Consider the following 13,243-nt stretch of genomic DNA (forward strand, 5'->3'; position numbering starts at 1 on the left):
GCAGGACTGCTGCAGCAGGTAGTATTGCTTGTGTGAGGCTGGATGGAGGTCATCAGAGCTCACGCTGTTGCCCTCCCTGCCGAGACAGTGGTCAAGGTCCTTGAGCCTAAGTGGGAGCGACACTTCCACTTCCTGAGGCCATTCACATTGTCGTCCTTGATTTCCCAAAACCTCACCCTTCTCCTGAGGAAAAGCAGCTTGCTTTAATTTCTGCCGCAGGACTGAGTGCAATTGGCTTCAATTGTTTTAGAAGTCGTCCTGCCTCAGAGCCACAGTACTGCTATGGTAATACTTGTGTATAATGTAGGGTTACTACCTTCTGCTTTGGTGCTGTTTGTTTCTTTATCTGTTTTTGTCAAAGGGCAGTAGTGGTGATTTATGTATCTTGTAGCTTACTTTGCTCTGTCTTGGTTGGCAGGTGTTGTAGTTGTGTGTCTGATATGTAAAAATGTATTTATACAGACACTTACATATGTAATAGTTCCCAGCTGGATCTCAGATTCTCTTCTGAGTTTTGGCTTTATCCATTTATGTCACCTTTCTTACTGCTTGAGTTCTGACATTTAAAATACGTGAGTCTGAGTGGTTACAGGCGTGAGCATGTGTCATGTTGCATTGGGCTCCAGGCACATCTTTTGGGAGTCCGTTTTCTCTTTCTATTGTAGGTTTTGTGGCTCTGACTCAGGTTGTCAGGCCTGCACTTTTCTCTCCTAAGCCATCTGGCTGGCCCCAAGACTTTCTTCGAGAATGCTTTAGAACTTTGAAAGTGCAGTGAGATGTCCTGAACACAAAGAAGGTGCCCAATGCTGCTATGAGGAGAAATAGTCATCTTGTCTGGGTTGTGTTTTTTTAAAGTACACCTTGTTTCCTCCCGAGTTCTTTAAGGGCCCCTGAGTCTTTGTTTTGGTAGCTAAATGTTGAAAACATTCTTCACATTGGCACACGGGCACTTCTGTAATGGCCCACGTAAAGCAGGGTTTATGGATGGACTCAGTTTCCCCATTTGTTGGATTCAGAAACATTCCAGAGGTGTTTCTCAAATAAGATGTTTTATTGTCACCATTTAGTGTCTGAGCACACCATTTTTATAGTGAAAATGGTGCCAGACATTTGGCTTGAGCTTTTCATAGATGGTAGAGGAAGAACAGGAAGTCTGGCGATGATGGTAACTCATCAGAGCCAGGCTTCCTGTCCAGACACTGCTGGAGACAGACCAGCGCCTAGGCCTCACATGTCACCTGAGAGCAGCCAGAAGTCTTAACTCTTGCCCTAGTATGGATGTCTCTTCGTTCACAGTGCCTTTTTCTTACAGTTTAACTGACCCTTTCTGATTCTCCAGCTTGATGACACTGTAGACATCGAAAAACTGAACTCACATGACTTGTTCCTCAACCATCTCTCTCTCTCCTTTGTCCCTCCCAGTGTTGGTGTCCCTGTGCATCCATCCGTTGTATTAGAGTTAATAATGCACTTTACTAAACTGTAAGTCCTGCTAAAATCAGTCTCTTGTGTTTCTTTTTCTAGAAACCCTCCGCTTTACACAGTTCATTTTTAGTCTTTATGAGTGAAATGTAAATGCTGGAAAGTGAGTTAAAATAACCCTGTAATTGAAGGCTCAAATGCTTGTGTTGACTGCATCCTGACTTTTTGGTCTTCTGTTTGCTTCTTTCTGCATTTTTAGACACCTTCAGGATAGTTGGGTTGCCAAGTGTTTGTCTTTAGTCAGTGTCCCCAAGATCTAGTCCATGGCAGCCTACCTTTGAATTTCCAGCAGCTCTTACCAGGTCTTGCATAATCCCAAAGTCCTTTCTATTCCTGCCTATAAGACTGAGGACGGTGAGACAGCACAGCTATGGGAGAATTCTGGGCAGTCCCCTCTGCTTCAGGAGTTCAGAAAGGCTTAAGAACTTGGAGGTTCTGTCTTATTTCTGGTTCCTAGTGAGCATAGAACACAATCCATAGGCTTAAATCAGTAACCGTGGAGATGGTTTTAATCTAGGTTGTAACTGATATAAAAATGGTGCCTGATTAATGTCTCTGTTTGCTTTTGCCTTTGAAGGTGTGTTCAGTCTTGGTGTTCCTGTAGATGCCCTCTTCTTTATTGGGAACCAGTTGGTGGCCACGAGTCACACAGGGAAAGTGGGAGTGTGGAATGCAGTCACTCAACATTGGCAGGTTAGTCTGAATTAATGCTCATTATAGAAGTGACCACAGTTTCATGCTCAAGGTTGGTCAAACCAAGGTAACAAGGAAGCTCTGGGAAGGCAGGGAGAGATACAGGGACGCCAGGGGCCTGGAGGGAACGTATGTGGATTGATAAAGGAAAGGACTGGGAAGAACGTGGTGGTGGTGTGCGGTTGGTGTATTCCTCGCCGTCCTTGGCGGGCAGCCTGTTTAGTCTCTTGTTGAGCTGACTTGAAAATGCAGCCAGCTTTCTACTCCCCTGGATTTTACATCCATAGGTTCGGCCAGCTGGATTGAGAGCATTCCAAAACAGAATTGGCATTTTCCTAATTATTGTCCCTAAACACTACAGATCCCAGCGGATTGAATAGCATTCGTATTAGAAAGTGCTAGGGAGTCAAGAGAAGATGGAGTGAGTGGATGTGACCTGCAAATACTACGTCTTGTTATATTTGTGCATTCAGGGCTTTGGTATGTTGCAGGTCTTGGAATGAACCCAGCATGTAGTGGTGAAAGCGAGCCCTAGGGGCATCTGTGTGGGCATGCAGGCATTGGGGATAGAAAATAGCAAACAGTTCAGCTGAGACAGATGACAAGATACTCTGCAGAGGGGAAGAGTGGGCTCCAGGGATGGGACAATGATTGGCACGAGGTTCTGGAGGAACATCCTGAGACCTTAGGACTGAGGAATGGGAGCTGGTGACAGTGGACGAGTCTCAGTTAAGGGGAACCTTAGTGTGGGGAGAAGGTTTGAATTTCAGTGCAGAGGCAGAAATCGGGGTTGCATAGACGGGGTAACGAGTGGAGCAAAGGCATTGCAGTGGTTGTCAGTGTGACAGGAACAGGCCGGGGAACATGGAGACACACTGACACGGGTGGAGGGGAGGGGAGCTGGCAGGCTCTTCTGCTGCTGGTGCCTCCCTGCGAGAGAGAGTGAGGTAGGGAGCTGCACTGTGTCAGCTGTGCTACAGCAGAGCCACGTGGTCCACGCATGGAAGCGCTGTCCCGTGACCCTGACAGGAGCGCTCCTTTACCGCCTTCTGGCCTCTCACTGTTGTCAGAAATATGCATAAAGGTTTTTGTAGCTCTGAGATCCAGACTCAAGCTGGTCACGTCTTGCTGATCTTAGCCTTGGGTGTTTTGTCTGTCACCCAGTTCTTTGTGCCTGGTGCATGTGTGGCTGAAAAATATATCTGACATAAGGATTTGTTGCACATTTCAGAAAGACCCTGGCAAAGTTGTCTTCCCCATAGCAAACGAGCTTTATCAACCAGCTGGATTTCACCTAGTGTGTCTTGGAGATGATCTGTTGTGTGGCCTCAGCCTCCTGTCTGCAGATGTTAATAGACAGCTCTGACTAGAGGCTGGCTCCCAGGACTGCCAGCACTAGATGACAAGGTTCTGAGGTGGCCTTGAGCAACATTCTGGCCACAAATAGCAGAGGAAGTGCACAGGGCAACCCTGAGTTCTTGGCTTTAAATGTCCATGGATTTGAAATATTAGTCACTAAGCTTCACATCTGCATTTTATCTTAGAAAACATTGTAAACTTCATAGTTTTCTGTCAGCATCTCAACCCTGCCTTAATAAAACGCTGATGAAATGTTCTAAAAACCATTCTAGTCGAGATAAGAAATTGGGGCCTTATTCCTCATTCCCTGTTAGTTTAATCTCTCCCTTCTCCTGCAGCACAGCACACACATGTAGCATGATGTCACAAAGGGTTAGTGTTATAGTGTGTTCATTAGTGTTGTCAGATAGGTGGCTCAGCCTAAGCACCCTGCAGAGAGCAGCACCCTGTAGGCATCATTCCCAAGTTTTTGGAGTTTAAATTAGACTCAAAGACAGATTTAAACAAAGATTGATTACATGCTTAATTCTCATATCAGAACACGGAAAATCCTGTGGATATTTGTGCTGGACAGCAACTGTGGGGTATATATACTTAGCCTCTTAAAAGATGGAGAGTGGCCGGTGGTTGGTGGCGCACGCCTTTAATCCCAGCACTTGGGAGGCAGAGGCAGGCGGATCTCTGTGAGTTCGAGGCCAGCCTGGTCTCTAGAGCGAGTGCCAGGATAGGCTCCAAAGAGAGAAACCCTGTCTCGAAAAAACCTAAAAAAAAAAAAAAATGGAGAGTGTTTCATGTGTTCATTGTGAGGGGTGGGGACTCACAGTTACAGTTGCTTCAGTGGTGACTCAACAGTGGAGATTTGAGGACGAGACACTGACCCCAGCAAGGATCCAGAGTGAACTCCTGGTGGCTTTATAGAGTAGGCTGGACCTGGGGAGGGGTGGGGAGAGGTGGGGAGGGGGCCATCTTCCTGCAGACCAGCTGACAGCATTTTCCTGAGGTGAGCCTTGCTCTAGGCCGCTACCAATCTCAACAAAAAGTGGCTCCAAAGGGTGGAGTCCGGGGCTGACCCGTCTGCTTCCTGCCATAGAAACCCAGGTGTAGGTGTGGAAGGTGCAGTGCTGAGGCTGGAGAGATGCCGCCAGCTAGAGCCAGGGCATGGGAGAGAGGAGGCGAAGCTCCCTTTCCTCTGACAGCCTTACTTCCAGCTCAGGAGCACGGGTAGTGTCAGGCTATGTGGGGTGCTCCATGCTCTCCGAGAGGACTGACCCTGATTGAGGTGAGATGCTGGTGTTGTCTGCAAGACTTCCTAGTGCAGCTTGTGACTAGAACTGAAAACATGCGCTCAGAGCAGAGGTCCCTACGTGCAAACAGCTTAGAGGAAGCCTTCACTCCAGGTGCCTGTTGTGTAGCTGGAGTGGCCTCTGCTCTGCCTGCTCTTCGTGTTCTGGAAGACGCTTCTCTTGGTGTGGACTGATGGAGTCCCACTCTCTAGTTCCTCTCCTGACCACTGCCACCCCCTCCCATTCCCTTCCCTCCCCTCCCCTTTTCTCCTCTCCTCTGTGGTTACACTACACACCTTGCCTCTGCCTGACACCAGAATTATCTGATAGTTTTCCCTCTCTGTCGGAGTGCATGCTTCCTTAGATGGGCTGTAGCACGAACATACCGTGCACACATGAAGAGGACTCCATAGACCTCCTTGCTGGGAAACAAGAAGGGCTGGATCCTCAGTGCAGAGTTAATGGCCAGGCGTCTGTCTTGGCCTCCTGAGCTCACGACTCCACAACATGGAGCCACACTCTCTTGCCTGCAATAGACATTTAGTCCTGTGCCTGAAGCTGCCGCTCTTTGGTTTCCTGGTTTTACTTTTCGTGGTAACTTCACTCCTTTGGATTTAGTTACTTGTTCGCAAAGTAGACTGATGGCTTTGAGGAGGCGCTGTTTAGTTGTAGCGCCTGGAAAGCGAGTCACCCGGGAAGCCGCCTCGGTAAGGACAGTATAAACAGGACACTGTCCGCTTGAAGAGACTGTAACAGGTTGTCTGGCGGCTGCACTGTGAACGTCACTTGTGCTGCTCTCCAGCTCTGATTACGCACCACGTGGCTGCAGCACTTCATCTTATCTGAGGGAGATGGGAGGGAAGCGTGAAGTTTGCCTTGGCCTTCCACTTCTGGGGGCTGTGGTGCAGCTGATGGCAGACAGGAGGAACATGTGAAGCAGCTGACCTGGGAGAGCACGGGCTGTGTGTGTGGGATGCAGCTAACATGTGTCTTCACAGCCATCTGGGTGCTTCCCGGGTCACTGGGGCTGACAGACAGCTCATTACCTAAGCCTTCCTAAACACCCAAAGACTCACAAAAGTGTGGAAAGTGGCACCAGGACCCATCCCAGTGGCATGTACTGGCCTTTTGGATACCTTCCTCAGCTTCGATACAGGGGGAATGGCTTGGTCCTGCCTCAGCCTGGCACATCAGACTTTGTTGACTCCCCAAGGAAGGCCTTACCCGCTATGAGGAGTAGATGGAGGGGGGGAACTGGGGTTAATATCGAAAATGAAAACTAAATGTTTTTAAATAAGAAAGGATACTTCCTAACTTGTAATACTGTCTCCGCATCAGGTGCAGGATGTTGTTCCAATAACCAGTTACGACACTGCGGGCTCCTTCCTTCTCCTGGGATGCAACAATGGATCGATATATTACATAGGTGAGTGTCCAGCGTGCTTTATACCTGAGGACATGGAGACCTCGCCCCCTGTGGCTCTGAGTGCATGTGTTCTTGTCTTCAGACATGCAGAAGTTCCCATTACGGATGAAGGATAATGACCTCCTTGTCACTGAACTCTATCACGACCCCTCGAATGACGCCATCACTGCGCTGAGTGTTTACCTCACCCCCAAAACAAGTCAGTACACGGCCAGCCTTGGGGCTATTGACGAGTTTACTGTTCTAGAAGATGCCTTGTAATGAAGGAGTGCCGAGAAATACTAGCATGTTAACGTGTGCCTGGGGACAGACTGTGTGCTTGAATGCGATGCTTGTGCACGGCATCATTTTCCTGAATTCATTAGACAAGACAGTCATCTGCACTACCGGGTGATAGTGCTAAAGTGGCTGAAGGCTTAGTCAGTTTAAATCGTACTTTCTAGACTGGGGACCGCAAAACCTCGGGTTGTTACTCATGCTAGCCCTGTCTCTTCCTCCCTCTTCTCTCCCCTCCCTCCCTGTTTTCTTTTTTCAGTAGTTCTGTGCACTGTCCTTGGCTGCTTTCACTGATAGAGCTGAGAGGTTGTGACACAGTGTGGAAAGGAGAATTTAAAACACTTAATTACTGCTTGTCCCTTTAGAGAAAGCTTGCTGAGCTCTGCTCTGGGATGAACAGAATGAAGTATGGATTCCCACCCAGTCTAACATACAGTAAGAGGTCAAACTTGGAAAGTTCTAGAAATCCAAGTCCCTCCTGTGGACAAGCTTAGGAAGCATGAGAATGGCGTCTCTGATCTGCTGGAGTGTCCCTGGAGTGTCCCGATGTGTTCTGTGCTCTCTCCCTTTGACTGGTGGGTTTTTCAGGTGGGTGGAAGTGAAGCCCACAGTTTTCCACCTGTGAATCGTGTTAGAATACAGAGCAGCAAGTAAGCGCCTGTCTGCCTTCTGATGTGTGCTGGGATATGGCACCTGTTAGAAAAGAAAAGAAAAGCTACCAGGGCAGGAGCGCCTTGTTGCTCTTCCAGAGGACTGAGGTTTTGTCCCTGGAACTAAGACGGCAGATCACACTGCCTATGACTCTGGTTCCAGGAGAGCTGACACTGTCTTGTGGCTGCAGAGGTACCAGGCATGTATGCAGCTGATACACAGATATGCATGCAGGCAAAGCAGCCATACACATAAAATAAAAACAAGCCTTTTGAAACAGGGAGGAGAGAAAAAGAAATGCAGACCTACAGCTGAGGCAGCTGGATTGGAGGAGGCATCATGGCTGTCAGTGTGGTTGAGCATGGCAGGTGGCTTGCCTGTCCACTTAGTGGTGTTGGCAATTGTTTGTGTAGGTGACACCTGGCTCAAGGATGGCTCAGTACTGTAGCAGCAGTAAAAAGCCCAGACCACTCCGAGCTGTTAGTCCACGGAAGGCTGCTGTGGGGTGCTCTTCCACTGGTCACCTGGAACAGCAGGGTCATTCATATTCTAAATCGTACTGAGGGAGTACTATGTCTCGGCCATTCTGAGGGCTGCTTCAGTTTGTCAGCAAGGAGCAGAGGTTTCTAGTACCTACCTACGTACATCGCTCTGACTCCAGCTCTGCCTGTGTCACCACAGCGAGGCTTCCAAGGACAGCTTTCCTTAACCATCATACAACAACCTGCCTTTGCACTGTGGCTCCTAGGTGTCAGCGGAAACTGGATTGAGATAGCGTACGGTACAAGCTCTGGAGCCGTGAGAGTGATTGTGCAGCACCCAGAGACAGTCGGGTCAGGGCCGCAGCTGTTCCAGACCTTCACAGTCCACCGAAGCCCTGTTACAAAGATCATGCTGTCCGAGAAGCACCTGGTGTCAGGTACAGTAGGACTCCTGGGACGCCTCGTGTTACCTGTTTTCTTTTGTGCAGATAGAGGAAGAGGAGTGGTTTATGCTGGGCCTTTATAACTGGAGGGGTGTGGCTTTGAGTTGGCCTGGATGTACTGCTCGTAAACTTAGGAAATACCATGTCTCTGCTCATTCTCTGGTATTTCCTTCTTATGGCAAATTTCCTCTCAAGATGCGTATCAAATCACTGCTGAGGAGACTTCTGGTTATCTTCAGTTTTAAGCTAAAGTTGTAACCTTAGATGTATATTTTGATAGTTGATTACCTTGTAAAATGTTAAAAATTCATAACAATATGTAAAATTATTTGAAGTAACATTTTGGGGGTTTATAGTTCCCTATAATCACAACTTTAAATATTTAGGTAATGTAGTAAACAAGATATTGCTAATTTTATAGCTTCATGAGGCCACTTTTTAACAAAATAAAATTCCATTGAAGAAATACATGTGAGGAATTCCTGCATGATTCCCAGATTTGGTGAAATTTCAGCTCTGAGTTGTCTGCAGCCTTGCTCTTGGGGAGCCTGTCCTCTCTGTAGCCTGCCCTCTATGGAGGGATCATTTTCATATGTTGACTGCGTCTGTTTGAACAATTCTAAGAGATTTTGGGTCCATTGCTGTTTTCCCTGAGTTCTGGGCAGAGCTATCCCCCAAGTGAGGCCATAGCTTAACTTCTGTCAGGCACCTCACTGGTCCACAGATGCTATTAGCTCCTGTATGCTCTTAAGAAGCAGCGCTCACCAGACACTATCCAGTCCTGTTCTCACTTCTGTTGCTGGTCCCTTGTTTGTCTGAGAGTGCTTTTTTAGGCTCTGTTCTTTGTATGTTCTCTGGTGATCTGACTGCTCATCGATACCATACATGCTAGTCCCACTCTGACTTTTACTCTCCGTCACTACATAGAGAATTGAAAACTTCTCTGTCCTGTTTCTGTGTCTCACATATTATGTTCAACAGGCATCCCAAATCAAGCCTGAACAAAGTAAAGGTTCTTATGATAGAGATCCAAGAAGACACCATAATGTACAGCATCACCATCTAAGTACTTCACTCAAAATTTAAGGGTTCCCCTGGGCTCCCCCTTGCTTTTAACCTGAATGAACCCAATCCAGCAGTAAGTAGTTCTGGCTGCCATGTGTGTTGCAGAACTGATCTCTCCCATTGGCTCACCATAGTGGCTCAAGTCATTTTCCCCTGGGTTACTGCAGCTGCTGGCTAGTTCATCCCAGGCCCTGTAGCAATACAGTCTAGATCTGAGTTCCGCTGGCCTTCCTAGTCTATTTAGAATAAATGTGAACTTCAGATGTTCTGTGTAGCGTGTACTATAGATTTGTTTATGTTCTAATTTTTGTCCTAGTGCCAATCTACTTTCTTTGGATCATGAGACTCTTAAGCTATTGGCTTTTCTATTTTGTGAAAATGCCTTAGACTTTCTTGCCCTTATTTTGTTTGACATGTTTAGGTTTTCACAACTTGTTTGGTTGTACCATCTTCCAGACTCTCTCACACTTCCTCCCTGTTTCTCCCTGTCCCTCAGACTCTCACACTTCCTCCCTGTCCTTCAGACTCTTACACTTCCTCCCTGTCCTTCAGACTCTCTCACACTTCCTCCCTGTCACTCAGACTCTCTCACACTTCCTCCCTGTCCTTCAGACTCTCTCACACTTCCTCCCTGTCCCTCAGACTCTCTCTCACACTTCCTCCCTGTCCTTCAGACTCTCTCACACTTCCTCCCTGTCCCTCAGACTCTCTCTCACACTTCCTCCCTGTCCTTCAGACTCTCTCATACTTCCTCCCTGTCCCTCAGACTCTCTCTCACTTCCTCCCTGTCCCTCAGACTCTCTCACACTTCCTCCCTGTCCCTCAGACTCTCTCACACTTCCTCCCTGTCCCTCAGACTCTCTCACACTTCCTCCCTGTCCCTCAGACTCTCACACTTCCTCCCTGTCCCTCAGACTCTCTCACACTTCCTCCCTGTCCCTCAGACTCTCTCACACTTCCTCCCTGTCCCTCAGACTCTCTCACACTTCCTTCCTGTCCCTCAGACTCTCTCACACTTCCTCCCTGTCCCTCAGACTCTCTCACACTTCCTCCCTGTCCCTCAGACTCTCTCTCACACTTCCTCCCTGTCCCTCAGACTCTCTCTCACTTCCTCCCTGTCCCTCAGACTCTCTCTCACACTTCCTCCCTGTCCCTCAGACTCTCTCACACTTCCTCCCTGTCCCTCAGACTCTCACACACTTCCTCCCTGTCCCTCAGACTCTCACACACTTCCTCCCTGTCCCTCAGACTCTCTCTCACTTCCTCCCTGTCCCTCAGACTCTCTCTCACTTCCTCCCTGTCCTTCAGACTCTCTCTCACTTCCTCCCTGTCCTTCAGACTCTCTCTCACTTCCTCTCTGTCCTTCAGACTCTCTCTCACTTCCTCCCTGTCCTTCAGACTCTCTCTCACTTCCTCCCTGTCCTTCAGACTCTCTCTCACTTCCTCCCTGTCCTTCAGACTCTCTCACACTTCCTCCCTGTCCTTCAGACTCTCTCACACTTCCTCTCTGTCCTTCAGACTCTCTCTCTCACTTCCTCCCTGTCCTTCAGACTCTCTCACACTTCCTCCCTGTCCTTCAGACTCTCTCACACTTCCTCTCTGTCCTTCAGACTCTCTCACACTTCCTCCCTGTCCCTCAGACTCTCACACACTTCCTCCCTGTCCCTCAGACTCTCTCTCACTTCCTCCCTGTCCTTCAGACTCTCTCTCACTTCCTCCCTGTCCTTCAGACTCTCTCTCACTTCCTCTCTGTCCTTCAGACTCTCTCTCACTTCCTCCCTGTCCTTCAGACTCTCTCTCACTTCCTCTCTGTCCTTCAGACTCTCTCTCACTTCCTCCCTGTCCTTCAGACTCTCTCTCACTTCCTCCCTGTCCTTCAGACTCTCTCTCACTTCCTCCCTGTCCTTCAGACTCTCTCACACTTCCTCCCTGTCCTTCAGACTCTCTCACACTTCCTCCCTGTCCTTCAGACTCTCTCACACTTCCTCCCTGTCCTTCAGACTCTCTCACACTTCCTCCCTGTCCCTCAGACTCTCTCACACTTCCTCCCTGTCCCTCAGACTCTCTCTCACACTTCCTCCCTGTCCTTCAGACTCTCTCACACTTCCTCCCTGTCCCTCAGACTCTCTCTCACTTCCTCCCTGTCCCTCAGACTCTCTCATACTTCCTCCCTGTCCCTCAGACTCTCTCATACTTCCTCCCTGTCCCTCAGACTCTCTCACACTTCCTCCCTGTCCCTCAGACTCTCTCACACTTCCTCCCTGTCCCTCAGACTCTCTCACACTTCCTCCCTGTCCTTCAGACTCTCTCACACTTCCTCCCTGTCCCTCAGACTCTCTCACACTTCCTCCCTGTCCCTCAGACTCTCTCACACTTCCTCCCTGTCCCTCAGACTCTCTCACACTTCCTCCCTGTCCCTCAGACTCTCTCTCTCACTTCCTCCCTGTCCCTCAGACTCTCTCTCACACTTCCTCCCTGTCCCTCAGACTCTCTCTCACACTTCCTCCCTGTCTCTCAGACTCTCTCACACTTCCTCCCTGTCCCTCAGACTCTCTCTCTCACTTCCTCCCTGTCCCTCAGACTCTCTCTCACACTTCCTCCCTGTCCCTCAGACTCTCTCTCACACTTCCTCCCTGTCCCTCAGACTCTCTCACACTTCCTCCCTGTCCCTCAGACTCTCTCACACTTCCTCCCTGTCCCTCAGACTCTCACACACTTCCTCCCTGTCCCTCAGACTCTCTCACACTTCCTCCCTGTCCTTCAGACTCTCTCACACTTCCTCCCTGTCCTTCAGACTCTCTCTCACTTCCTCCCTGTCCTTCAGACTCTCTCTCACTTCCTCCCTGTCCTTCAGACTCTCTCTCACTTCCTCCCTGTCCCTCAGACTCTCTCTCACTTCCTCTCTGTCCTTCAGACTCTCTCTCACTTCCTCCCTGTCCTTCAGACTCTCTCTCACTTCCTCCCTGTCCTTCAGACTCTCTCTCACTTCCTCCCTGTCCTTCAGACTCTCTCTCACACTTCCTCTCTGTCCTTCAGACTCTCTCACACTTCCTCCCTGTCCTTCAGACTCTCACACACTTCCTCCCTGTCCTTCAGACTCTCTCACACTTCCTCCCTGTCCTTCAGACTCTCTCACACACTTCCTCCCTGTCCCTCAGACTCTCTCACACTTCCTCCCTGTCCCTCAGACTCTCTCACACTTCCTCTCTGTCCTTCAGACTCTCTCACACTTCCTCTCTGTCCTTCAGACTCTCTCTCACACTTCCTCCCTGTCCTTCAGACTCTCTCACACTTCCTCTCTGTCCTTCAGACTCTCTCTCACACTTCCTCCCTGTCCTTCAGACTCTCTCACACTTCCTCTCTGTCCTTCAGGCTCTCACACTTCCTCAGTAAGGTTTCCTAGTCCATGTAAAACTAACCTTGTTTGCTTGAGTCTCCTGAGTGTCCTTCACAGGCTTACGGTGTGATTGTTACTTGTTTGCCTATAGTCTCTCTCCTCTACAGCTGCAGTAGTTGTCTTCTCCTCTCTCTTCTCAGCACTTACGTGTAGCTCTTCACACAAAGGTGCTGGAAATGCTGTATACAGTATGATCTTATGGCATTTAATCTCTTAGCTGTGCCATGCTGGTTAAACAGCAGTACTTTGAGATCTTCGTGACTGTCTTTGGTGGCTATGTTAGTGTAGAGTGTGATGCCAAAACAGTGCCTAAAGTAATTGATATTTCAACATAGAAAGCTACATGTAGGTCTGGATAAGCAAGTTTGTCAAGAAAAACCTCAGTTTAAGCACATGTCTGGAGTGTTCTGTGTTCTTAGCCCTTCTGCCCTCTGGTGGCTACTGGCGTAAATGCAGTGTGTGCTCCTGTAGTTCACTAGAGTCTGACAGGAGGCTTCACAGGCTGGTGTAGGAACACAGTTCTGCTCGGACACTTGAGTCAGTCATCCAGGATCGCTCCAGTTATTTGTCTTTTCAGTCCCACTAAATGTGGCGAAGCCAGGGGTATTTCCCATGAGGCTGGTAAACACCACTCTTTGCCTCCTGTACTTCCCTACAGGCTTGGAGAACGGAGCGTTTGTTTCCTT

The 13,243-nt window shown here is 48.9% G+C and overlaps 1 protein-coding gene across 2 annotated transcripts in view; it reads left to right on the forward strand.

The window, feature by feature from the left end:
• Positions 1–13,243, forward strand: part of Kctd3 (potassium channel tetramerization domain containing 3) — a 42,644-nt gene that overhangs the window by 19,578 nt on the left and 9,823 nt on the right. The window contains exons 10-13 of one of the 2 annotated variants that reach the window (XM_027418723.2): positions 2,060–2,175; positions 6,156–6,243; positions 6,326–6,442; positions 7,919–8,089. In XM_027418723.2, the coding sequence (XP_027274524.1) occupies positions 2,060–2,175; positions 6,156–6,243; positions 6,326–6,442; positions 7,919–8,089 (492 nt within the window). The remainder of the gene's footprint in view (positions 1–2,059; positions 2,176–6,155; positions 6,244–6,325; positions 6,443–7,918; positions 8,090–13,243) is intronic. The other variant, XM_027418725.2, reaches the window with a different exon arrangement.

Source organism: Cricetulus griseus, chromosome 5 (genome assembly GCF_003668045.3).
Source record: "Cricetulus griseus strain 17A/GY chromosome 5, alternate assembly CriGri-PICRH-1.0, whole genome shotgun sequence".
NCBI classification, from domain to species: Eukaryota; Metazoa; Chordata; class Mammalia; order Rodentia; family Cricetidae; genus Cricetulus; species Cricetulus griseus.